At 35.9% G+C, this 27,560-nt stretch overlaps 2 protein-coding genes across 2 annotated transcripts; one reads left to right on the forward strand and one right to left on the reverse strand.

Annotated features, from left to right (window-relative positions):
* Positions 1 to 7,052: 7,052 nt before the first annotated feature.
* Positions 7,053 to 16,119, reverse strand: LOC134262940 (testis-expressed protein 9-like). The gene is made up of 12 exons (XM_062745260.1): positions 16,033 to 16,119; positions 14,795 to 14,943; positions 14,440 to 14,503; positions 13,912 to 13,979; positions 13,541 to 13,595; positions 12,729 to 12,829; positions 12,085 to 12,278; positions 11,129 to 11,211; positions 10,485 to 10,658; positions 9,363 to 9,497; positions 7,573 to 7,707; positions 7,053 to 7,262 (listed from the first exon to the last, which is right to left on the reverse strand). Exons 1-12 carry the CDS (start codon positions 16,060 to 16,062, stop codon positions 7,188 to 7,190), a joined length of 1,263 nt encoding a protein of 420 aa, XP_062601244.1. The 5' UTR covers positions 16,063 to 16,119; the 3' UTR covers positions 7,053 to 7,187.
* Positions 16,120 to 16,372: 253 nt separating this feature from the next.
* Positions 16,373 to 26,998, forward strand: LOC134262944 (mucin-2-like). Its single transcript, XM_062745263.1, has 9 exons — positions 16,373 to 16,687; positions 17,859 to 17,892; positions 18,003 to 18,091; positions 19,286 to 19,414; positions 20,170 to 20,286; positions 20,493 to 20,577; positions 21,008 to 21,206; positions 21,804 to 21,997; positions 22,727 to 26,998. The coding sequence occupies exons 1-9, from the start codon at positions 16,476 to 16,478 to the stop codon at positions 26,762 to 26,764; spliced, it is 5,097 nt and encodes a 1,698-aa protein (XP_062601247.1). The 5' UTR covers positions 16,373 to 16,475; the 3' UTR covers positions 26,765 to 26,998.
* Positions 26,999 to 27,560: the final 562 nt, after the last annotated feature.

Genomic DNA, 27,560 nt, shown 5'->3' on the forward strand with positions numbered 1-27,560 from the left:
TGGGAAACGTTCATGTTAAAAGGTCACCCTATTGGTTCAGAGCTCGCTTCTGTCATCTTTCTCCGCCGAAGAGTGCAAATACACAAAAACGTGTTACAATCTTATTTTAGTGCAATTTTTGTTATGATAAATCCCCCCTACTGTCGAAAATCTTGTCCCCAAGATTTGTTTAAAAAGCTAATGATTCGGAATAATCTGAATTGTTGCGAAATTTTCATAAAACCGAAAGTTCAAAGTGGTATATATTTGATATTATCGCGCCGAAGGTATAGAATTACAAAATACACTTTCAAAAAAAAAAAAAAAAAAAAAAAAAAAAAAAAAAAAAAACACAAAAGATACAAAAACCACTATGTAAAAAATTGTCTTGGTTTTTTCCACCTCTCTGGGCAGTGGTGGCACCTTTTTGTAGAAAAATACAGTAGTGATAAAAACTGTAAAAAAAAAAAAATCTTAATTTACTATTGTCAAAAAAAATGTTTTTCATAGTACCGCAAGGTATACACTTTTATTGCAAGATATTATCCCTTTAGAATACATATAGTTCTATATCTGACACATACTCTTTATCTGCTTTGAAAAAAAAAATCTTTCAAAGTTAAGTCTGTATTAAAGGAGAAATGATTTTCGTAATTATTCCGGAAGAATGTAAAACAAGTATATGTATATCCCCTCCATTACGATCATTTTCCCTTCAAATATTTCTCACCAAAACTCCTTGTTTGGTTGACTACTGTATTATAAAGTCCCCACTTAACCTTTAAGCTAAACGAAAGGTATAAGGCTTTTTCTTTACTATCTTTGGAGGCTCTTCCCATTTAGGATTATTTTTGGAACTAGCTTAATCTAAACAAATGATCAACGAGGATTCCTTTACTATCTTTCAAGGTCCTTCCCATTTATAGGTTTTAGTTAAACTCTCTTGCAAGAGTTTGTGACTTTACTTTCAACCTAAATGAATGGAATCAGGGGTTTTCCTTTATTATCGTTCAATGCCCTTCCAATTTAGGATTTATTTTTGTAACTTGCTTAAGGTAAACAAATGGTCAACGGGGTCCTCTACTATCGTTCAAGGCCCTTCCCATTTATAATTTTTCTTTTCTTTTGATTTCGTCTCATAAATTTAACTTTAAGAACACTTTCACTCTTATTTTGCAAGTCCCTTTATATTTCCTCATAAGCGTCAACAGACTTATTATCAGGTAATTTATAAAACATTGCCAATGTAACTTTTAAAATTTTTAAATTAAACTTTTAAAATAATTATTAATCTTTTGCATAATCTTGAAATATTATTTCTCTAAATAATTTATGCAAACACCTAAACTCTGATCACCCCCAATCTCCTTGGTTGCATCTTCCACCTAACCAAATACATCTTCCGATAAACAAGTAAACAACAACATTCTCATGAATAGTTTATTCTGGGAAACGTTCATGTTAAAAGGTCACCCTATTGGTTCAGAGCTCGCATCTGTCATCTTTCTCCGCCGAAGAGTGCAAATACAAAATAACGTGTTACAATCTTATTTTAGTGCAATTTTTGTTATGATACCGCTGCTAAATATTGAAAAACAATGTGAACACCTCAGGTGCATCAAATAGTGCAACAACTTTTGTTGGAAAACTCGTCGTCATCAAATTGCACATGTTTTGGGCTTTTTAAAAGGCGTTTTAACTACGTGACCTCATACATTTTACTGTTGAGTAATTCTGCACACTGATTTGGTGCATAGTTATTTACTTTCTCATCCGACGAATTTGTAATTTTCGGTCATGCAGGCAAATTTAAAAAAAATATGATGCGATCCTGCGTTTCTTTTTCCCTTCAGTACAACGAGTTTTTGATTATTATTTAAAACACACTATAGGAGCATCAATATTTAAAGAAAGATAATTAGGAATGATTAGTTGATAAATCTCTTATGTCCCGTTTGACAATTTTGAACCCATTTTCGAGTGAAGGACATCTACATAGCACAGTTAAGGAGGTGGGGCCTAATTTATACAGGAAATAATAACTATGACGTCGCACAAAATGCAAAAAACCACAAAATGAAATTATTTGCTATTTCAAACTGCTGGATAGCTGTAGGCAACATACACTTACTATTACATACAGTTTTGTCGTTTGTTAAATCCCACGCAAAAATATATAAACGATGTATCGATCGAAATGCACTTGTCAATGTGACGTCATCTCGCATAAATGACGCAGTTTGTTCATAGTGAGAGACTTAGGAAGAGCAATACATTGATCTTGGAGGACCAATTTTTGACATTTCGTACCTACCACCAAGATAATGGGTACACATTAAAATAATACATTTCAGCAGCACTCAGAAATACAGATCAAACAATTGACAATATCTTTCAGTGGAAAACAGCAATTTTTGCATTTGGTTTCTGTCTGTACTGGAAAATTCCCAAATGAAACACAATTTTGTTTAAATCATGCAGAGACAACTTTCGTGATATGGCATCATCTATGCGTTGAGTTTTACAAGTAACTTTTTGAATTCAGTATCCAATTTTCGATACGTTATAAAATCCAAAACATTATTACGACAGTATTTTTTTCCTGATGTTATTATGAATACAAATTACAAACTTCTGAGTCACTTAATAAAATTGGTGGGAACAGGTATATTGATAGAAATAAAAGGAGTCAAATTTACCTATAAAAATTATTTATGATTTTTCCCAAATTACGCCAAGGCTCGGGGATAGAAAACACACAACTCGTTGGATGAAAATCATATCTAACCAAAAACCATGGGAGATCCTATGTTTATCTTATTTCCAAGTAAAATTCATTTTTCTATTTTCTCAGGAATTAAAGAGTCTATTAGTGACAAAATTAAACTTGGCTAAATACAGAAAATATTTCTATATATTTACATTCGCTATGATTTTCTACTATATAAGACAACTGTGAAATTGATTTGAAAGTCATTTTTGTGTATACTCACGCGTAGAAATATACACGGTGAAACGTGCGTTAACGTGACAGAGGCGTAGTCACAACCTTAAAATCTTATGCAAAATGAACTAGAGGTACTGTGAGCAATTAGCTAGCCAAATGATACCCTGGTCTCCCATATGAATATAATGTATCCATGTTTTGCTATGGGAAACCCAAATGATGTGTCGGATCAAAAAGTAAAATAGGAGGTCACAATGGCAATATGTAATAAAGATTCTGTGAAAGTTTCATCAGATTTTATTCAGTGGTATGAGAGGAGTTGCGATAAGAGATGGGTACCCAAAAGCGTAACAGACGGATGGACATACCGATTACTCTATACCCTCCCGCTTTTCAAGCGGGGGATATAAAAAAAAATCTCTGATATTCAAGATATGTAGCTCTTTAATTTGTGACCTCGTATACATTTGTTGTCTTTTTGGGTAGAAAGGTCATTCTATTAGCAAGAAAATTCTGAAACTTGATCATCTGAAATCACATCGTGTACATATTTTGGTGAAAAAAGTTATGCAATTTAAGAGCGCCTGTAGATTTCTCGTGATTCCTATCACTTACAAGCGTTCGTACTAATAGGCCTAAGCCATTCCTGATTTGGATCTAGTCAAACTTCTCTTAACAACAAAAATTTCTTGAACACTTGAAGAACTTTACAAGGCAACTAGATCCATACTTCTTTTTTAGAATAATGTAAGGTTGTATCAAGAATCGAGGCGGGAGGGATTGAACATAAACATTTTCTTCTTTCAGATTTTGTTAATTTCAATTTTTTTTAAATTTATATACACTGTTAAATACAAAAATATACTTTCACAGCATGATATATTTGAGAAGCATTTGAATTTTTGAATGAGAATAACAAAATGCAAATGTAGGGACACAGAATCAGAGCTGGACAATCCAGAAAATTTATGGTTTACGTATATTATACTGACAATTCTTAATATATATGTTTTTATGTGGATATTATAATATATTCAGATTCATATGAGGTAACAATTACTAGCCCTATAATTGGTTGTGGTCAATTATTTTAAAAGTCATACTCAGTTATGTTGCACTAGACCTTCCACATGAACATAAACATTTATTTTTTTTTCTACACTGGACTAAAAATAAATAAAGAATTGCCAACAACTGAATGTTCACTCACTTAATTTTCATATTGTCTTCAAAACAGCAATTATTGTATGATATTAACGTTTTATATGAAGATGCATGGTGAGACAGGTAAAAGGTAAAATGTCTTCGGAATTGTGATCAAATAGAAGTAATTAAACAAATTTAAAATTCGTGTTATAAAAATTCTAAGTCATTAACAAAAATATCCTCAAACTTCCATTGCATATTTGAACATTATTTCATGAATAAGAAAACCAATTCAAACTGTAATTTATTTTCTGCAAAACGAACTAGAATTAAGCAGTTTGGGTACTCAGTACATTTACGAAATTTGAGTGTGTAAGACGTCATTTGAGTTTCCATTTTGAGCTACTTAACACATTTCAAATTTAATGACTAACTTTTCCGATTTAAAGTGATCAAATCAGTGTTCTATTGTCATTTTACATAGTTGTACTAGGCTCAGTAAAATATTCAAAAATCCTTTCTCCTATGTAACCGACATTAAGAATTCAATAACTTGAATATCCGCCATTATGAATCGCCATTTTGACTTTTAACTATCAGCTGCACTATCACTCAATTGTAGAATAGTGAGATGTAGAGGGGCAAATACAAATCTGCTGTGTATGGATATTTGCAAATGTAAAATCCTGTAAAAAGAAGAATATAGAAACAATAGACAAAAAAAATCAGAGAAAATTCGAATTAAGCATAAAAACGACTAAATTTTCTGAGTTTAACTAATAATGTTAGCATCCTATTATAAATTTTATAGTTTTATTACACTTAGTTAGATATTCACTCATTACTTCTCCATTTTGAACAACATTAAGAGAATATTGAAAAAATTGGATGTCCGCCATTTTGAATCGCCATTTTGACCTCTTTAACGCCATTTTCATGAAGGTCAGCATATTTTTTCGGATTCAGCATACTCGAAATAGGTTAAAAAACTATGCTGGATCAAATAATAATTATTTGCCGTTGGAAGTTATTTCTAGCCCTCTTTTTAAAAATCAGGAGCAGACTAGAAGCATATGAGTAATTTCTTGGGAAATGTAGACTTTTTGAAGAAAATTTAGTTTAATAAATTACCAAAACCACTGATAAACGTAAACTGTTATTAAATATTGCATACAGATAAAAGCGTGTCTAACACAAAGACGTGCATCACCGCCACGGCATCACGTGACTTCTATTAATAGCAAAATTTTCCTTAATAAAAAGGCTTATAGAACAACAATACCCCGGAGTTTGATAATTTGTTTGAGTATGTAATATACCTGAAAAACATCTATTTTGTCTAAAAAGAGCTGCTAGAATCCCACTTTCTTGTCCGTATAAATATTTATTCCACACATTCGCACGAAACCTTACCCTTTGTTTTGAATTTTATACATTTGAATCGAGATTTTTCGTACAACCATGCTTAACTCGGAATTCTAGCAGCACTTTTCAAGTTTGTCATAACGCAAACTTTCAATCTGTACAAATCTTATGTTTTGAAATATCCAGCTTATTGTTGTTCTGTTGCATTTTTTGTTCAAGAATGACGGACGATAGGCCGACCGGGATACGTAATATAGCTGACTGTCTTCGAAAAAGAATATAATCGATGAAAACAAATTAGCATATCTGTTTAATTAATTGAATCCATATGAATTTAACACAATATTTCCGATATTTCCTTTTAAACTCCATTTTACGTATCTTTGAACATGCCGTCTTAGCCAAATTCTCTTTACACGACATGATCAATATCCAAGTTACTTGATGTACACATATGACGTCATCGGTGGTATATTTCAATCATAATGACTGTTACAGCATAACAAAATAAAAAAAAAATATATTTTTGTTAATGTTTACACGTTTCTAATCATTTTCTAGAGTTAAATTACATCGCTAAATACCAATACAAGTAGCATAATTTGGGTGGATTATCGTCACTTTAAGTAAAATTGAGATTATTTTATTGGTTCTTTGAATTTTTTTTTCAAAGATTTTTTAAAGTTAAAATATGACACAAAATATTAACTAGAACTGTCCAAACGGGACAAAATACCCCCCGCTGGATTTTTCAGAAGTAAGTTTTTCCATAATAAAGTTATGTATCAAACATGAATTATGAAATTTTCCTTCCATGACCTCATAGTTCCCCAGATGACCTTGGGACAAGGTCATGACACACCCATGGGTCATGGGTAAACTTTGTGTGAAATGACAACCTACCAAGTTTAACCATAGGAAAGATATGGACCGGACACAAATTATGAAATTTTTCTTCCAGTGACCTAAAACTTCCCCAAATGACCTTGGATCAAGGTCATGACATACCCTTGGGTCATGGGCAATCTTTGTGTAAAATGACAACCTCCCAAGTTCATCTATAAGAAAGATATGGACCAGACACGAATTATGAAATTTTTCTTCCAGTGACCTTGAAGTTCCCCAAATGACCTTGGTTCAATGTCAAGACACACACTTAGGTCATGGGCAATCTTTGTGTGGAGAAGTAGATTCTAATGTCCATCTGTAAGAAAGATATGGACTGGACAAGATTGCACAGACAGACGGACAGCTATACAGCTGGACGGACAGACAGATGGACAAGATGATTCCTATATACCCCCTTCTTCGTTAGCAGGGTATATAAAAAGAGAAAATCAAAATAAACACCCCCTTCCCCCAATTTTCTTAACACCCGGGTGGTAAATAGGGCTTATACAGTAATCCAGTAGAAAGAGTAATCTGTACTTGAAAAAAGCATCAAACAAATAGTCAAAATATTTGTATGACATTCAATCAAATTTTTGAAACAATGGCATTGTAATGATTAAAGAATTTGCAAAACTTTGTCTTTTAAACAGATTGTTGGTACCAAGAAAGTAGTAATTTATTTGTCAATAACCTGTCTTACTCAATAAAGAAATAAGCCAATATATTTATTTAAATATATTTTTTAAATTCAGTCAATAACTAATCTGTTCATATATTCTTCCATGCAACAGCACATGGTGAAGCAGATCGATCTACAGATCTACATTTCAAAAAATGTCTATACAGTAATAAAGAATTGCTAGCTGCCCCACTCTAGAGCTTTAACAAACTCCTCCTCAGAAAATGACAACATCTTTGCCGCCTCAATGTGCATCTACAATTAAAAAAAAATTCCCATATTTATCAAAATCAATTCATGAACAAATAAAGGTTGACAGACACATTGGACCTTAAGATATCCGGACACCAGATATTCGGATGCTTCAGTATCCCAACAATTTTTAATCAAGAATTTGCTGAACATTTTTTTGTCTTATTGATCTGGCAATTCAGGTATGCAGACGCTTCACATATCCAGACAAATTGACTTGGAACCAAAGCATACAGAAAAATGAGGCTCCACTATATATTATTCTGTATTTCTGAGTATGCCTATAGAGTAAAAGTTGTTATAATAACCTCACCTTCTGTCTTTTGAGTACATCTATGAGTTTGAGTTGTTTTTTGAACCCTGCCATGAGTTCATTCTTTTGTTTCTCCAGTCGTTTGTTGTCTGTCACCAGCTGATCAAGTCTCTTCCTTTCCTGTTCTGTGGATTCCTGGTTTAAGTAAATGATCAAAATTCAACTGAGTGGGATGAATTTAATACACAGTGCGTATTTTTACAACAGTTGTAAAATTCTTTGTCTGAGTCACTGGTCTATATTTTTATGCCATTAGATTCTACATTGATTTCTACCTCAATTAAAAAAAAATTATATTTCTCTTTATCCTCCAGTACTCTCAATCTTTGTTTTTATAGTTCCTTCTAACCTTGGATGTAGATTCATGTCTAAACAGCTGTTCCTGATATTTCTCTATATCCCCCAGTACTTTCAGAACTTTGATGATTTAGTTGATTCTAACCATTGATGTGAATTATTGCCTACACAGCTATTTCAATATTTCTTTATCTCCTAAAGTACTCTCAGTACTTTGTTTATTTAGTTTATCTTTACCTTGGATGTAGATTAATGTCTAGATAGCTGTTCTTTGTTTTTCTCTATCTTACTGTTCTTTGTATTACTCATATCCTCCAGCACTCTCAGTGCTTTGATTATTTATTTACTTCTTACCTTAGATGTAGATTTATGCCTAGACAGCTGTTCTTTATATTTCTATATCTCCTCCAGAACTTTCAGTACTTTGATTCTATAATTACCTTAGATGTAGATTTATGTCTAGACAACTGTTCTTTGAATTTCTTTATCTCCTCCAGTACTTTCAGTACTTTGATTCTATAATTAACTTTGATGTAGATTTATGCCTAGATAGCTGTTCTTTGTTTTTCTCTATCTTACCACTCTATGCGAAAGTCACCGGACCGTCGGTTTTTACCGGTAAAATTTAGGTCGGGTCGGTAAAAAATTTCAGTATACAGGACCAAATGTCCGATTAAAAATAAGGCCAAATAAATCTAAATTAAGAGGTACACATGGTCAAATTCCCCACAAATATCCTTTATTTGACCAATTTTGCAGTAATACCTGATTAATTTTTATGTATTACAACCCTGTCATGATCGTTTTTATTCTAATTTGAATTTCCTCTGTCAAGGATTAGAGATCTTTAGATAGCTCATACGTAGATTTGGTTGGGAAAATATTTAGATAGCTCATACGTAGATTCGATTTGGAAATTATTTTCAAATGATTATTGACTTGAGTAACTGTAATGAATTGTTTCAGGAAAAATAAATATGCATTAAAAGTGCATATTAAATTTAAGAAAATCTTTGATACAGTGTATGTTGTATATAAGTCAAATATGAAGAAAAAAAATGCATGCAATTGTATAAATAGATATCTTTTACAAAGGAAAATTATAAGTAGTTAACTTTCCTATTTCACTCTGTATTTATTTAAGATTTATTTGTGCTTAAATTTCACAGTGAAAATTTACCCCATCCCACCTCTTAATCTTAGTATCATAATGATGTATGGATTTTAAATGCGAAAAAAGTCGGTCTGGTAAGAAATTGTTCGGTCTGGTAAAAATTTTATTTTTACCAGACATTTTGTCCTGTAAAAATTTTAAACTTTCGCGTAGACTGTCTTACTGTTCTTTGAATTACTCATATCCTCCAGCACTCTCAGTACTTTGATTATTTAGTTACTTCTTACCTTGGATGTAGATTCATGTCTAAACACCTGTTCCTTGTATTTCTCTATTCCTCCAGTACTCTCAGTATGTTATTTAATTAGTTTATTCTTACCTTCGATGTAGATTTATGTCTAGATAACTGTTCTTTATATTTCTCTATTTCCTCCAGAGCTCGGTTCAGACGTACTTCTGTGGCACTCTGGGAGGTCGTCTGTTGTTTCTGTTGTCGCTTCATCTGCTCCAGCTCCTACAAAATGGTACAGACACATGGATTAGTTATGAAATAAAGTCACATATATTAGACAAAAAATTTATAAACTGTACATACAGTCAAAAACTGTATTTAATTTCTTACAGCTGCCAGTTTAGCATCCAGTTTACTAAATTTTTGCGACACCTTATTTTCGTGAGATAGCCTTTGACTCTTGATTACGAGACAAAATTTTTACAAATTTATGGTTATTGCTCTATTATACACGAGAATTAAAATTTTCGCCAGCACACTCTCTCGCATATATACGCGAAAAATGCAGTTAACTTGCGAATAAAAAGTGATTTAAAGTTACCTCCCTTTCTTACGGCTGTCATTTCAACAATTTCTCATTTTCCCTTTACCTCCTCCGGGATCTTTTTATATTTATTACGTTCTATAGTTACTAACCTTTTGTACAGCTGCCAGTTGACCCTCCACACTCTCTGATTTACTACGAGCCTCCTCCGCGATCTTTTTATATTTATTATGTTCTATAGTTACTAACCTTTTGTACAGCTGCCAGTTGACCCTCTACACTCTCTGATTTACTGCGGGCCTCCTCTGCGATCTTTTTATTTTATTGTTCTATAGTTACTAACTTTTCGTACAGCTGCCAGTTGACCCTCTACACTCTCTGATTTACTGCGAGCCTCCTCTGCGATCTTTTTATTTTATTGTTCTATAGTTACTAACTTTTCGTACAGCTGCCAGTTGACCCTCCACACTCTCTGATTTACTACGAGCCTCCTCCGCGATCTTTTTATATTTATTATGTTCTATAGTTACTAACCTTTTGTACAGCTGCCAGTTGACCCTCCACACTCTCTGATTTACTGCGAGCCTCCTCCGCGATCTTTTTATATTTACGTTCTATAGTTACTAACCTTTCGTACAGCTGTCAGTTGACCCTCCACACTCTCTGATTTACTGCGAGCCTCCTCCGCGATCTTTTTATATTTATTACGTTCTATAGTTACTAACCTTTCGTACAGCTGTCAGTTGACCCTCCACACTCTCTGATTTACTGCGAGCCTCCTCCGCGATCTTTTTATATTTATCCATCTGTGACTGCTGCGCTGCATTTGTTCGGTGCATACGTCCTCTTTCTTCTTCTAGTTCTTTAATTCGAGACGTCAAGCCAGTGTTAGCTTCATCCTAAAAAAATTTAAATTCAGAAATAATGTGGTCTCAACAGTTATGTTAATTAACATAGTTACATTAATTCATGTGTAAAACAAGATGTGTCTGTGAAACACTATGCGTCTGGCGGCAACAAAGTTCGAAAAAAGCTATTTTAGCATATAGGCCACAGTCAAAGTCACAAGGTCATTGACCTTGGTGTCATTTGAAAGAACTTGATTAGTGGAGTGTGAATACCAAATATGAAGTCTCTAACTTTCATGGTTCAAAAGTTATGGCAAAGGTTAAAGTTTGCAGACAAACAAACAAAAAAAATGAATGGACAAACAGACAGACAGACAGGAATGTTCTTCATTCCCTATACTGGATTATATGATTTATAACAAAATGATTTTGACACTGTAATTTTTTGGTTACAATATGTACCCTATGTGCTATTCTCTTTCTCTCATTGCTAAAAAGACATGCCAAATATAATTTTGTACCTTCTTGTTACACTCCTGAGATAACCTGTCCACCTCTTCCTGCATCACTCGTAACTTGGCCTTCAAAAACCGAATTGTCGCCTCTTTAATATAAGAAGAAAAATTATGCATTTATTTTATGTGAGGGCAGGACATCTTAAAAAAACTACCATGTGTAATGGACTAAGAAAAATATGTAATGGACCAGACTGGGATTCAAACCCTGTCCCCAGAATCTCAGGTGCTCTATCAACTCTATCTGGCCATCACTGAATGATTCCTCATAGTTCCCTAACAGTTTTTCCCCCTGGAGATACCAACCCAGACTCCTCCCTGGTAGGTCTTACATCACTGTCACTTTTAGATCCTGGTCAGGTTACAGGAAAGGAGAACATATGTGGATGGACCAAGTATCAAAGTCAGGACCCCAGCACTACTGAGTGCTTCCATATAAATATCACTCACCATGGTTGTGCTGCTTTTGAGTTGAAGATTTTTAAAAGATATTTCTTATATACTAGCGCGCTCCTATGTTAAACTTGGACCGTCCATTGTCGCTCCTCCCTATCCCAAAGCCATCTTTTAAACAGATATGAATCTACACCACCTTAGGATAATTCACATTAGTGTCATCTTTCCTGACCCAGTGGTTCTTGAGAGATTTTTAAAATATGCCATCATATTTTCTCTATGTCTTAATTATCTCCCCTTGAAAGAGGGCTTGGCCCTTCATTTGAACAAATTAAATTCCCTTCACCCAAGGATGCTTTGTGGCAAGCTTGATTGAAATTCTCCCAGAAGAAATGGAACATGTGAAAAGTTTACAGATGAACAAACAGCTACACAGACTACACACAAACCTGACTTGAACTTTCAGCTCAGCTAAGCTAACAAAATTAATCCTCTCTGTTTTTTGCTTTCAGATAAATGTAGTAATAAATTTTTATTGCTCAGAGAACTCAGCATTCATTACAAACCTGTTCCCATGTCTGCCGCGGCCTGAGGTATAACATCGTCGTCTTCTTCTAAGGGGAGATCACCGCTGTCCATCTGACCCTCAATGTTAGCTACTGTGTTCTGTAGGGAAAAGTTCTTAAAATCCGTCATAAACGTCTCGTCTGGAACAGCTACGTCATCCGCGATGTTTGACTTTGTACTACGAGGCCGGGATCTAGGGTATTAAAAGAATTTAAGAAAGGAAATAAGATTAGTGATTCAAATTTATACGTATTTGTACTACGAGGCCGGGATCTAGGGATATATATATATATAAAAAGAATTTAAAAATTGAAATGTTATTTGTGATTCAAATTTATCTAACAAGCATTGTGTGAGAAAGAATGATCAGCAAGGATTCATTTCTGAGAATGTCTGAATTCAAAAATAAAGTATGTTAAGAAAAAACAAACTAAGATATTTTCAGCACTTATACTGTGTATATATTTATATCAAATAAAAGGTATGAAATATCATCTAATATAACATTTATAAACATTAATAGGGTAAAAGACTAAATCATATAAGTTCTAATGAAAAGATTTATAAAGCATCATGATAAATATTTGAATTTGCAGATGTCAGAAACTTTGCGAAGGACTGAATATAATTATACATCACTTACTTTGCCGAGATTGGACGCTTTGTTTTGGATTGTGCACGATTTTGATTGGTGGACTGTGGTCGAATCTGATTGGTCAGTTTAGAACCTGGTCTTGAGGAGGACTATCAATAAAATATTTCTAAAAGTCGGTATTGGTCAACAACAAATTTTCATCAACTTCAAATACAATGTTTATTTCACATCTAATTTATTCAAACAAGTACTGTAAGTTTCCGTATAGTAAAACATCCTTAATATTTATAACAAAGTGCCACTGCCCAGGGACAGACGATTTCGCTTTGCTATAAACTTTATGTAATTTGTTTTATCCCATGTTTACACCTTTATCCCGTGGATATGACCCATTGGATAAATTTTTCATATCCCACACTTAAGTGCACTTATGACGTCACAATGGTTTTTGCGTTAGCGTGATGAAGTTAAATAAAGTGGAGTACTATATAAAACAGTGTATAACATCGGTTGTGAAGCATTAAACATGGGATAAAAAGAATCTCCCATGATTTGTAGTTGGGTATGACATGAAAATCATTTTGCTTTAAGTGTCAATTCTTTATATTAAATGCATTTATAATAGCGCGTTTTACTGTATTTGACTGTATGAAATTCGCAATGAAAAGGATCAATTTATATTCAACAGTTTCTGTAAAAACTAAAAATCACCCTCAGGTGTTCATAATGTGACATCGGAAATTCTACATTGCAATGTCCCCCTGTTGACATCATTAAATTGTCTGTACAACCCGACTCAGAACATCAGTTTTATTGTAAGCATAAAATGTTAGGATATTAAATTGAGGAGCAGTCCTTACCTTGGCTGTTGATTCTGTGTTTTCATTTGGGCCTGTTATGTCTTCATCAAATTCTCTGTCAAAAAAAAAATGTGTAGCATTTATAAATCTCTTTAAATAATAATAAAAAAAAATTATATATTTTAAAATATCATGTTTCTGACAAATAAACAGAAATGCCTTTAGTATTTTTATATATCAAAGATTGTGTGCTAAAATTCTTGTGGGAAAAACGAATTTACTGAGAAAATTACAAGTTATCTCCCTTTAAGCATTTTTCTACAAAGTACAATAATACCAGAAAATCTCCTTTTTCCAATGACAATAAGAACTGAAATCGGACACTTGGGGAATTATGCCATTGAGAATAAGAACTTAAATCTGACGCTTACTTGAGGAATTCCTCTGAGTTAATGTTGTCAAGGAGGCGGGATTTAGACAAAACAGATTCCTGTTCACGCTGGAAAAAAAAAATCAGAAAACTAAACTTAAAAAAAAAATTAATTGAACATTTACTTGATCTTACAATCATTGAGAAATGCCTTTTGTCATTAAGCATAGGACCAGAAACATTTCAGCATGGGAGACAAATTTATAAGAAACATTTAGACAAATTTATTCTTTTGAAGAACTGATATTCAGGTAAGCTACAAGAATTATTTAGTGATAGGATTTTGAATACTGTAAAGTCACATATTTTTTTGGTTTGAGATGAAATTGCTGATATGTGGGAATTTGAAATCATGGTTGCAGAAGTGTTGAGTGAAAACAGCAAAAAATTAAATTAAACCCCACACAAAATTTGTTGATTTCACAGTAATTGCTCATACAAAGGGCAATGGTCTCCGAGGAATGATTGCTATCAACTAAACACCCAACAGTGTCTTGTTTACCAATAAATAACAGAACCAGCCACTCACTAAGACTTCCTCAGCCTCTGCTACAAGGTTAGCTGTCTTTGCCTCTAACTCGGCATTTAACTTCCTGAAAAAGTCACATAAGTTAATGCAACATTCAAATAACAACATCCCTACAAGTTTATGCATTTAGTGTTTAAAACAAAAACCAACAATACATTATTTTATGTAACTAGTATACAATCCATGATTGAGTATTTTTTCAAAACTGACAGCAGTATAAGTCTTGAAAGGGCATATTTCGGGTTAAAGGGAAACATATAATAAATCAAGCTTATATTTACTAAACAAAATGAATAAAGATATCACTTTTACTAAATTATCAATTGATCAATGTCTGGTCTGTGTAAAATATTACTTGTATTCCTCTTCTTTGCTGGCCAAATCTCTGACACCTGATCCACCCCTGGATGCAGACAAATTCCCGGATCCACCTCTGGATGGAACATTTGTGTTCTTTACGCCCTGGGAAGACTGTCTCCCTGACAAAGGTCTTACTTGTTTTGCCTAAAGATAGAAAAATGATATCTGATCAGTCATTTTACATTTGATTAAAAAATGTGGCTATGGTAACACAGAAAGCAGTCTATAGACACTGCTTTAGGCAGCTCTGAGGGTACATGTAGGACTTTGTGTGAAGATGTGGAGTTGTATGAAGCACCTGTGTCACTGTGCCCATATCGTAATCTCAGGGAGATTCATAGATTAGAACATTCTATTGTTAAAATGATATTATCCTGATTGGACCTGGTTTAATGATAGAATTTGTTCCATGTATTTTCAAAGTAACACCTTTTCAATGTATTCTTCAAAATCAGTGGCCAGTAAATAAGGAATAAAGGATCATATACTGTCTCCAGGGCCCTGTGTATTTCTCGCAGTAAACAAGTTCGGAAGAAAATGCCCCATGGAAATGGAAAATAGCTTGAGGGATCTTGAAAACAGTGAGACTTGCAGGAAATTCTTTGCTCAATTCCTGGTCAAGATAACTCAATTACATATTAATCAACAATATAGTACATGCCTCCCTGCAAGTTAAACAATGGCTAGCCTGTGTATAATCCGAGATTCCTCTGACTCTAACCCCTGCTTTTATATTGTGACTTGTGCAGGGGAGAGTCAGAGCGGAGACCATATTGAATAGTGGGAATACCGCGATACCACTTGGCGCCGCAAAATAAAGTTGTAAAAGGTACCAACACCAGCTGGTGTTGCTGAATTCCCACTTTTCAATATGGCCTCCGCTCTGACTCTCCCCTGCACAAGTCACAATATAAAAGCAGGGGTTAGAGTCAGAGGAATCTCGGATTAGTCTGTGTAGCCCTTGGATAACACTACAATGGTACAGGCTTTATGTGATTACAGAGGGAAATAAATATTCTATTCTGCATTCAGATTCTACAAAAAAGGGATGAAAAGAAGCAGTTTGGTCGATTGAGTTTGAAGCGTTCGTAGCAACTGGTAAATTTCCCTTTTTCTTGCAATATCTTCCAAGCCCTTAACGGTTAAAAAAGAAAAATTCCATAAAATTAAATCAACACACAAGCAAGTAAGCTTTTGACTCGATAAAGTGACTTTAAATTATCCTCGGCTTACAGAATTATTTCTTGACTGTGCTTCTGACATGATTACAATCTACTTTACGACTAATAATGAAAGTCGTAAACAAAGTCAATATTTTAGCATAATCACATTAAATTAAATGGGTCAACATCGGATGAAGTTGAAATCGCTCCAAATGTGCACTATTTGAAAAAGATAAGGACAAGTAAATGAAGCTATCTACTAATAAAACATCTTACAAATAAACAACGAGAAAAATAAAATGAGGACAATATTGACAGACTTTCAAAATAATTATTTCCACAAAGAATTATTATTTCCAAAATTATCCGATTTTGCGACTTCAAACCCACCTATGACATTCAACGCATGCGCAGAATTATATATGTAATCGAAGATACAAATATTTACAAAAATATTGGACGCCATGTGTCGAAAAAGACGTGATTTCCCCTCAAATCACCTTTCTTTCTACAATGTCCACTAATTTCCTACAGATAAGCGATGTAGGCCTTGAATTTGAAAGCAGAAACAAGCTTGGCGCACAAAGTAGCGTGCGTCATGACGTTAGCGCAGGGCTCGACTCGGAGTCGCTGGGAGGGGGAGCGTTCAATGTGAAGCAGAACAGAAAGCCTCGGAGTGAGGGGAGGTACAGCAGTATCGGGGATGGATTGGAGTCACGGATCAGGTGTGTCTACATTGTACCTCTTAACCTAATGACACAGGGTGATATTATCCCCCCTCCCCATGTTATTTACCTATTTGTAAGAACTTATGAATATTAAGTTGACATTTCAGGGTTATTTCCCCTCCACCTATTTTTATGACAATAATTTCCCTAATAACTTGACGGTGTGACTGTTAGGGCAAGCGCAGACACTATTCAGTTGTAATTTAGATCAGGCTCGTCAAACCGCACGTTGCATTTGGTGTGTTTAGACTGTCATCACATGACGTTGTGTGTAGCACAACCAAGCTGAAGCATGAAATGTGCTGACTAATTTAAATGAAAATCAATGTAATTAATATTTATCTGCAATATATTCATTAAATCAAAGCCATATTTATTTTGTGTTGAACTCTGTAGTTATTCTGTATTTTCTGATTAGTGCAGTCTCGCTTTTTCACTTTTTATTGGTCTCCTTAGACTTCAAACCGCTTGAGACATTATCCCCATTTTGAAGAGACATCAGACTGTAATTTTTAGTACCATCCATTGAATCTTGTTGATGTAATGTATTTGGGGACTGTTTAACACTATTATTTTGTAAAATTTTGCAATTCGGCTCTCTTATAAAACATTTACACCAAGCTAGGTGCACAACATGATGTGAGACCTCCCTGATTTTGTAATATATAATTTGAATTAACAGGGATTTTTTTAGGGTCTCTCTGGGGCCGAAATTCGGACCCATTCCCAATGCTAGAAAGTGTAGGTTTTTCCCAAAATTACACCTAAAAATTCCCAAAATGAAAAAAGTGTTAAGTTGTAAATTATTAAAATAAAACAATCAAAAACAGATGTTACATTCCCTATGTGCATGACTTTTGCTTGTTATTTCCTTTTTATTTGTATGAAGATATTTTTCCCAATTTCAACCAAATATCGCTATTTTTCCCAATCTTGACAGCCCCGGCCCCTGGAATCAAAGGGTAAAAAAATCCCTGATTTATCAATGTTCCTGAATATTGAATTTTTAGTACAAAAAGTGATTTGATAATTTATATCGTTCTTTTGGAAAAAAACTATACTGAGATTAAATTAGGTAAAGTTTAAACTGTTTAGTGTATAGTTTTCATCATGATGAAATAATCAATGTTAATGATAATTATTGTAGTGGTTTTAATTTCTATTTCAGTATTGAAGCAAAGGGAAAAATTGACAGACTTCTGGTAAAGTAGCAATATTTTCTTTGATTTGTGTTTCTTTCAATCCATGTCGATTGATTTTAATGTTATCGCACTTTGACTGGATGAGTTGTAAATACATGATGTTGTTGTAGGGAGAAATAAAGAATTTGTCAGACGTGGAGAAATTTGTGTTGTATCTGAAGCTTCCGACCGGAGATACATCTTCTGAGGACCTGAGAAGGTAAGGCCTTAAGCCATACCTACTGTATATAGGGAAGTTTTAGTCCCCGTTTTATTTTTGTCCCTTTGCCCTACCCTCATTTGGGGGAATTTAAAACCAGGCAAATTCAAATAATACTGTGCAGTATAATTTCTTAAACAAAACTTTGACCATGATGACGGGGGAATTTAAAACTGTACAAAATTGTTTGCAAGTGTGAAACAGACCTAGAGCCAAAAAACCCTTTATACCGTACACATATTATAATAACAGTCAGGGGCATAATGCAAACAAACTATTAACAAAAATAACTCAACTGAGTAATTTTTTTTAGGACAGACAATACATTTCTCCATAATATATTTTTTTTCCAAGATTTTGTCATTGAAGTATTGCAACTGTAACATAATTATTTACCTTGACAAAAAATTGAGGTACCTTACCAAGCATTTTAGAGAGATACCAGATGATGGTATTTCTAATAATATAACCCTTTAGGGAAAACATGATTTCCCAATAATCAAATTTCTCAATGTTTTGATTTTTTGAAGACGATTTGAAACCGGTTTAGAAATCAAAAAGAAGTAAAAATTTTAAATAAAATTATTTTCATATATTAGGAGGGTAGACAGAACATATGTTTGGGGAACACCTCATCTGAACTAAATAGTAATAAATGTTAGTTGAGATAAATAGTCCGAAAAATCTGACGTTTTTCTGGCTTTTTAAAGATTTTGATAATTTACATGCCAGGAAAACGTCAGAACCGGCGCCATTACAAAACTGGAAATTTCACCGTCTTCAACTGGAGCTGATTTTTGATACTTGTGAACCGACCTAAATGCCGAAATCAGAATTTATCAAAAGCACAGTGCCTCTAGTACTCACCAATATCGATGAAAAGAAAATATCACTACACATTGCATATTCACAAGGTTATACAATCGTTTGTATTTTGATTATCATTTTGCAGAAGCTTCTTAAGTCGCTTGATATTTTTATTTAAATAAATACTTTCAACATCATGATTTGCTGAATTGCAGAAATGCAGCCCTTGCCTGGGGGGCATAAAACTGAGATTTCGGTCTTACTTTACACTATAAATTCCTTGGAAAAAGTGAGATTGAGATCAAAAGTTAGTCTTAGTTTTTATGGCCCCAGGCCAGGTCAAGATTCACAGCTCTAACAATGTTTATATTTTTTCCCCAAATGTAGAACGCCCACCCCTTACTCCAAGCAGGCTAACAGAGTAGAGCAGAGTCTGGCCTACACCTGGATAAAATCTCACCTGGAGGAAGATATAGAAATCTGTCTACCCAAACAAGAGGTCTATGATGAATACAAGTAAGTGTAAAGCCACGGGAACCAGTATTGCTGAGTAAATTCTAGGCTTTGTTTATGATTGTAGCAGCTAATATAATTACTAGGATAGATAGTAATTTACAAGTATAAAATAACCCTTGCTTTCCCTGTTTAGCAGCTAGGCTGATCTATGTAAACTGCATAGCTGCTACAATTTTGAATAAAGGTGAAAGCCTTGAAATAAGATGTACCTGAAAATGGAACAGAATGTTAGGTTGAGCTTCAACAACTTTTGGGGTGTTTTAAAATATTTGGGGCCATATACTGGCCAAATAATGATTGTAAATATTTAAAGTGTACCTTTGACATAGTTTATTTGGCCATTCAGGGTTTAATCTAAGGCATATTGACTACCAATTTTCAGTGTTTTTCTCATAGAGAAAATTTCCCTTGAAAATCAAATTTTCCCTTTTTGATGAGTAAAATATCCCCCTTACAATAATAAACACATCAGTCAATTATTTTTTTCCTTCATAAAAGCTGAAAAATTCAAAGTAAAATTTTTTCAGTATATGAGAAATATGTTTTTACTTTTTTACTTTTTGTGCTTTAAATGGTCAGAAAAAAGCTGAAATTCAATTGGCCCCCAAGCAGGGCTTCCCTGCTATTGCTCGATTGGTTCTGACTTGATTGATTTTCCCAATTTCTCTAATAAGGGTAGTTTCCCCGAAAACCTAGGTTAATCCCTGATATTAATTACATGCAGTATTTTTAGTTTAGTGCTCCGCTCTTTACAGGTTATACTGTGAGAACCACAGTCTTGTGCCCCTCTGTAACGCTGACTTTGGGAAGCTGATGAAGACTGTATTCCCCAATGTCAAACCAAGGAGACTCGGACAAAGAGGACAATCAAGATATCCTTGACCCAACACTGTTAATATATTATGTCAAGGTCAATTTATATAATTTATTCACCATGTTCATATCTATTTTAACTTTAAAGAAGAAAGGCAGGTTAGTTTTGTAGCTGTCTCTCAAATGGGGATCAAATATTTCTCTTTCTGACTATTTACCATGTTTACCAGTGTTGATAGTATTAATGACCTTGACCTAGTTTTACGTACTGCTATGGAGGCTTGAGGAAGAAGTTGGATGTTGAGGCGCCATCGTTACCAGAAATAGACATCAGCGCTCCCCAAGACAAGGTTATTCTCATAGCTAAGCTTTTATATTCAGAACAGGCCTAGTATGATTGATCTCTGAACTTAGGTTATGTTGAACATATGTGTTCAAGGTATTTCATATTGATGCTTATTATAATATCTTTTTCTCTAACATTGTATGCTAAATTGAAGTGATTGATGAAATATTAATTTCTTGAATGAATTTTCAGAGAGAGAGTTTATTAAATAAGCTTTATGTCAGAAAAATCTTATTAAATAGTGTATTATGTAAGTTTTAAAACAGTCGGTTAAGATTGTATACATCAGAATTTTTTAAACCTTTCTAATATATTAAGTTTGAATTCTGATAGGTTAAATTGTTTCTAAATTTGATTCTGAATTTTGATTGGTTGATTTTGAATTTTGATTGGTTGTTTTTCTTCATTTCTGAATTCTGATTGGTGCCTCACAGGATGAGAAGACAGAGGATAACCACCTGTTTGGGGCGTCATGTGACCTGGTGATGGAGTGGGCAATGAAGCTTTTGGAACAGAATTTTAGCGGAATGCGGGAACTGGCGGAGTATCTGGTGTCAAGTCTGTTTGTCAACAGCAAGTCTGTGTCTGCCTTCACTGTCATAGCAGCCATGGAGGAGACAGGGGCCCAAAAAGGTGGGTATCATTTAGTGGAGGTACAGACAGGGACCCAAAAAGGTGGGTATCATTTAGTGGAGGTACAGACAGGGACCCAAAAAGGTGGCGTATCATTTAGTGGAGGTACAGACAGGGACCCAAAAAGGTGGGTATCATTTAGTGGAGGTACAGACAGGGACCCAAAAAGGTGGGTATCATTTAGTGGAGGTACAGACAGGGGCCCAAAAAGGTGGGTATCATTTAGTGGAGGTACAGACAGGGGCCCAAAAAGGTGGGTATCATTTAGTGGAGGTACAGACAGGGACCCAAAAAGGTGGGTATCATTTAGTGGAGATACAGACAGGAACCAACAAAGTAGGTGTCATTTAAAGTGAGTAAAGACATGAGCCCAAAAAGACAGATCATATTTCAAGTTTATACAGATAAAAATCCAACAAGGGGTGTAAATTTTTATTTTGTCAAAAAGGTTGGCCTCCATGAGAGTTGAGGTAGTGTTTCCCTATAGTTGTTTATGGATGGTAAATCATGAAGAAAAAAAAATTATCTGGTATAACAGTGAGAAAATCCAGAACCATATTAAGAGATCCTACTTATTTTATTCCTCTCAATTTTCAGCTCCGTCCATGTTCTCTAACACAACAGGTGGGGATCGTCACCGGGAGACCCAGTTACAGCTACAGAGGAAGCTCCACGAACGCGAGAATGTGACGCGACAGAAAAAGAAACTACAGCAGATGAAGGAGGATAACATAGCAAGACAGAGGCAGGACAGACAGACGCCGCAGATAACATCTCCTACTACGCCACAGGTAAATCACCACAAAACACACCACACAACACCAGTCACACAACAATATAGATATAATAACACAGATCACATCTCCTATGATGCCACAGGTAGAGCACCACAATACACATCACACAACACCACTATAGATTACATCCTCACAAAGCAACAGGTAGTACACCACAATAGATACCACAGAAAACTACTAAAACAGCACCATAGGTAGTACACTGCAGGGATTAATCTAGAGCGTATTTACTACCGATATTGGGTGTTTTTCCCCTAGAGAAAATTTCCCCTGAAGATCTAATTTTCCCTTTTTGATGAGTAAAATATTCCCCTTACAATAGTAAAAACCTCAAATATTTCTTTTTCCTTCATAAAAACTGAAAATTTAAAGTAAAATTTACATTACATGAGAAATATGGTTTTAATTTGCTACTTCATGCACTTTAAACGGTCATAGAAATGCTGAAATTCAATTAGCCCCAAAAAGGGCCTGTCCTGCACTAGCTCGAGTGGTTCCCAGACCCCGGCTGATTTTCCCAATTTCTCCAGAAAGGGTAGTTTCCCCAAAAACCTAGATTAATCCCTGCGACTATATTTCCTAAACTACAATACACACCACAAAACACTGTAGTCATAGAAAAAAAATGTTTTTGAAGGTAAAGTAATTGGAATAATTTTTTTATCTTTTCCAAGTGAAAAAATAAGAAAAAATTATTAATATAAATTTCCATTACCATTTCAGGAGCTGGTATCGCCTCGTAAAATATTTGATGAAACAGAGGACAGTGAGATGAGATCACACTCCGGTCTGTCCTCAATCCAGGAGACACACTCCGGTCGGTCCTCAATCCAGGAGCTGTGTGGAGTCCGGCCTCAACGACAAAGATCAACGTCAACCTCCCGACGAAAACGGACCAAGTCAGTCACACCACAAGACCCCACAGAAAAGGGAGGGGGAACCAGCTCAGGGGAGGAGATGGCTCAACATGTTACAAAGGAGTCAACGAAGGAGGACCAGATTAATTTGGACCAAGGCATTATGGGAAGAATGTCAGTAGATTCAGACTTGAGGAGGAATTCGGAGTCAGATTCCACTGTGGAGATGATGACTGTGGAAGACTTGGTGTTTCAGAGTGAGAAGTTGAGGGAAGAAAGCTGGAGGATTGGAGAGAATAAGGTGGAAGATATGGAGGGAATAGAAAGAATCCCAGAGTTTAAAGGTGATAGAAGCCAGAAATCCATTCCTATAACTTCTCTATTGTCAGAGGAGTCCATATTTCAGCTGCCACCTCTTTGTGCGGGAGGTAACTCTTCTATGTTAGAAGATAAGGCAGCTCAGCATGTAAATATAGCACAGGTCACTTGTCATCCATCAGAAGAAAGCGGGCATTCTCAAGTGAATCGGGAGACTGCACGTCAATCATTTCTGGTCAATTCTGAACAGGATATAGGAGTGATTCCTAGTGTTGTGAACGTTCAATTGAGTGCATCTCCAGATCACCAACAACAGAATCCAGATTTAAAATCCGGATCCTGCTCAGGTGCCATTGAATCCATATCAGTTCCAGTCAGCTCAAAACCAACCCATCCATCCACCACACCACCACAACTCAGCTTCCTTCAAAAGGAACCACAAACCATCCCCAAAACATCTGTCTCAAACCGCAGTGCATTTGTTCCCTTCTCACAAGTCAGGAAAGATAATCCAGATGAGGATCCTGATATTTTTTCAGATCCAGATGGAAGTCTCTGTCTGACTGACAAGGCTCAAACAATTCTGATCACAGAAAATGGAAAACAGTTCATCATCATGACTCCAAGGCCTAACATGTTAAACCTCCCAACCAGTACCGATCCACAGGATTCACAAAACCAGATAGTCCCAATTACACTGAGCTCAAACCTACCCTCCACTCCAGTCAAGTCAAGTGGGACAGCAGCTCAAGCTGAACCTCAGTCACCAACCACTCCAAAGAAAAACCGGTCTAGGTTCACACCCATACGTCCAAAAGGTTCGCCTGCCAAAACTGTCTCCTCCATACTGAAAGAACAGAAGTACCCTGAAAAACCAGACTCTGAGAAGATAGACCGATCCAAGTCAGTATCTACCCTGCTAAAGGAAAAACGAGAAAGGGAAGCCAAGATGCAGTTTTCTGTTTCAACTAGTGTTGTCCCAGCAGTGAGTGTGGCCAGTGTAGGAGCCCTTACTGCAGTACCAGCCACCTCTCTTTCTCTGCCAAGTAAAGAAAATCCACACGGTGAATACATCATAATTCTGAACCCTGTCAACCCTGGATTAGGCAAAGTTTCCCTGACAAGTGAGTCTGTGACGTCTGTAACCACAACCCTAACTACAGCGTCCAGTCACAGATCCATGGAGTGTTCCAGCTCCACTCTGGATCCTGGTCAGAGGAGAGAGAGGAGTCGCACAGCCTCTCTATCAGAATGTGAAATAACGAGTCCCAGCACCCTGGACAATCTAAACAGCTCGGATCTCTCTGATTCTTCTGTTGGAGACGAGAAGCCATCAAAGTTGGCAAAAATTGTGGACAGCGATCAGAATGTCTCCTCCCGTCCAGGTAGCAGGTGCTCCGTAGATCGGGAAACTCCGTCCATTCTCGGTCGTAAGAGAAAGCTGTTCAGCTCTCAGTCTATAGAGGGCAGTAGCTTTATAGAAAGGCTGACACAGAGAGTTTCCAGTCATGAGGAAGATACAGACTTCACGATGGAAGACGACAGGAGAGCTTTGTCCTGTAGCTTGGATGATAAGGAGAGGTATTCCCAAAGAGAGGTTTCCAGGGCATTTGATGACAAATTGAAATTAGCAGAGAAACGAAACTATCCAGACATCTCTGTCTTGGAATCTGATGCACTTAAAGATGTCTGCATTCCTGATCCGTCCAACATTATCAAGAAGGGGAAGGAACTCTGTAAACAAAAGCAGGATACTGGTGTTGGAGTTACCTCCCTTTCTTTGAGAAAATCTCAACAGAGGTTACTTGAAGAAAAACCAAGATTAGATGAAAGAATGAAATCCTTTTTCCAGTTGAAAGAAACAGTTCAGCCAGAGAAGACAGAGGAAATTCAGGACAGCGAGCTACCTCCAGATGTAGCAGAGTTTATCACAGACAGCATGACGCAGGCTCATTTAGGTGAGCAGATGGAGGTCAGCATGGATCCAGTCAGATCACGCAGTCTATCTCGGCAGGAGGTAGTGCAGGAAATCTGTAAAAGTCTGCAAAACATTCCGTGTAACCCTTCGGTTCTGCAGCCTGCCCAGTCCCCCACTCTTCCTTCATTTCCACAGAGATCTCACTCAGCCAAGAACCTTCTCCTTACACCAGTGTCATCAGGGACAGAAAAACCCACACAAGATGATGACCAATTTCGCATTCCTTATCGTTCACAGTCCGTCACTGATGCTTCCAGGGGTATGTTAGATGTTCAACTAACAGGCCCAAATAAGATGCCCTCTCAGCATAGTGTAAACATAAGCCAGCAAAGCACAAAGAAACCATCCACGGGGGGAGTGGAGTTTGCCAGTCCTCAGCGTCCAGTCAGACGACAGCGCACTCCTTCAGTGGAGAAACTTAGAAAGAGGGAGTCTTCGCTGGAGCGGAACATGGTTCAGAGAGAGTCTTCAGTGGAGCGTAGCATGGCTCAGACACCCCATTCTGACCCAGGCTATGGGAGTGTGGGACCCAGTCCTATACTCCACTCGGTGCTTGTTTCTACGGGAACACACGTGTGTGACTCCACCTACAGCTCAATGTCCAGTACATCATTCTCCGTATGTCGCCCAGATTCCGCTCACAGCGTGACTAGCGACGGAATCATTCCCAGTCCCATGACATCACCACGATTCCAGACGTCCACACCGTATCATCTCAAGTCCCCGTGCGTAACGCCAAACCAAGGTCCAGCCAATAGTGAAGGTTTGCCCATCCAGTCCTTTATGCCTATACAAGGTTCATCATTAAAGATAGACAATAGCAAAGTGACGCTCATTCGGCCCGTTGTGACTATAGCCAGTCAGACTTCACAAAGTGCCATAGCAGGACAAGTTGTTATGGGGGATATGATTGATGAGGAAACTGTCCAATCAAAAACCATGAAACAAGCTCCGCCATCTTACAGTGCAGCTATGCAGGATATGGAAAGGAAGTCTAAGAAAGGGAACAAGCAGGGGGCATTTAAAACTTTACAAACCCCCATATTGAACCTCACAGATGACAACACCCTGTCTGGACCCCCACTGTCAGGAACTGTAAGCAGCCAATCGTATTACTTCTCTGACAAGCTAGCCCAGCTCTCTAAGAAAACCCATGCCTCGGAAAGTAAAAAAGTGAATGAAAAAACAATTAAGAGAGATCAAAGTATAAAGCAAATACTTGGTGACCTTACTTCACCCATTGACCTCCAGTACCCAGGTCAAGGTCAGAGTAAGCTGCCGTCCCTGGCTCAGCTTCCCGACGCTAATTACCAGGGCGACCAGCCCAATGTCAACATGTTTGATATCGAGGGAATTGTAGCATACAAAAACTTCGAGAGAGATGCGAGTCTATCCTCAGATTTATTAGACATGAGACAGAGTGGTGAGGGGGAGAAAGAGCCAGGACTCGATGACCAATTTACCGCGAGGCGGAACCTGAATGAAATGCTGGGGCATGACTTAAACGGTGATGACCTCCAGGCAACCTTGGATGACCTTAAAGCAGTGGACAGCCAGTATTTTGCAGACAATTTTGAGTTTGGATCAGAGAAAAGGCAAGAAATATGAGAGGTGTTGAATTAAGTGTATTTTGTTTTGTTAGGACCAAATGATTTTTTTTAGAAATACTATTTGAAAAATTTTATAAAATTATTCTATTATTTTAATTTTTTTTCTATTTATTATGGAAATTTCAGCATTTTGCATGACTGAATCATTTCTTTATTAGTAATGTATTTTTAGGAAAAAAACTTTTACAGTACTTTTGAGTGACTTTTATTGTTTGTGTCTATAGAGCAACCACTGAACAAGGCCTTACATTTGTAACAAAAAAATTTTATAAAATTATTCTATTATTTTAATTTTTTTTCTATTTATTATGGAAATTTCAGCATTTTGCATGACTGAATCATTTCTTTATTAGTAATGTATTTTTAGGAAAAAAACTTTTACAGTACTTTTGAGTGACTTTTATTGTTTGTGTCTATAGAGCAACCACTGAACAAGGCCTTACATTTGTAACAAAATGTATGCATTACATTTGTTTGCTGTGTGACAACTGGAATATGCAAAATTTTCTTAGCTGTTTTTGATCTAGTTTAAGTAATTTTAATTAAATTGTGGCCAAATGTAAGTTGAAATGGAATGTTTTCTACATGGACATTTAAAAGTGCTGCACAGTGATGGTGCTAGATTTTTGTATATGTACAGAATTACAGCTTAAAGATGTTCTTGTGAGTTTCCAAGTCTGCTGTTCTCATGTGAAAAATGAATTCTTAATTTTTTTTTTTTTTGAATTGAACAATCTTACAATTTTTAAATCATATTTTTTATTGTACAATTTAATACATATTTTTTTAGTATA

Source organism: Saccostrea cucullata, unplaced genomic scaffold (genome assembly GCF_032062105.1).
Source record: "Saccostrea cucullata isolate Sc308-1 unplaced genomic scaffold, CSIRO_AGI_Scuc_v1 ctg2144, whole genome shotgun sequence".
NCBI lineage: Eukaryota > Metazoa > Mollusca > Bivalvia > Ostreida > Ostreidae > Saccostrea > Saccostrea cuccullata.

Coding starts and splice junctions, on each gene's coding strand:
- LOC134262944 (XM_062745263.1), top strand. CDS start 16,476: ATGTCCACTAATTTCCTACAGATAAGCGATGTAGGCCTTGAATTTGAA. Junction 20,578..21,007: donor TCAGCGCTCCCCAAGACAAG/GTTATTCTCATA, acceptor GGTGCCTCACAG/GATGAGAAGACAGAGGATAA. Junction 21,998..22,726: donor CATCTCCTACTACGCCACAG/GTAAATCACCAC, acceptor TTACCATTTCAG/GAGCTGGTATCGCCTCGTAA.
- LOC134262940 (XM_062745260.1), bottom strand. CDS start 16,062: ATGTCAGAAGCACAGTCAAGAAATAATTCT. Junction 14,944..16,032: donor CACAGTCAAGAAATAATTCT/GTAAGCCGAGGA, acceptor TTCTATCTTTAG/GCAAAACAAGTAAGACCTTT. Junction 12,830..13,540: donor ACACAGAATCAACAGCCAAG/GTAAGGACTGCT, acceptor TTTTATTGATAG/TCCTCCTCAAGACCAGGTTC.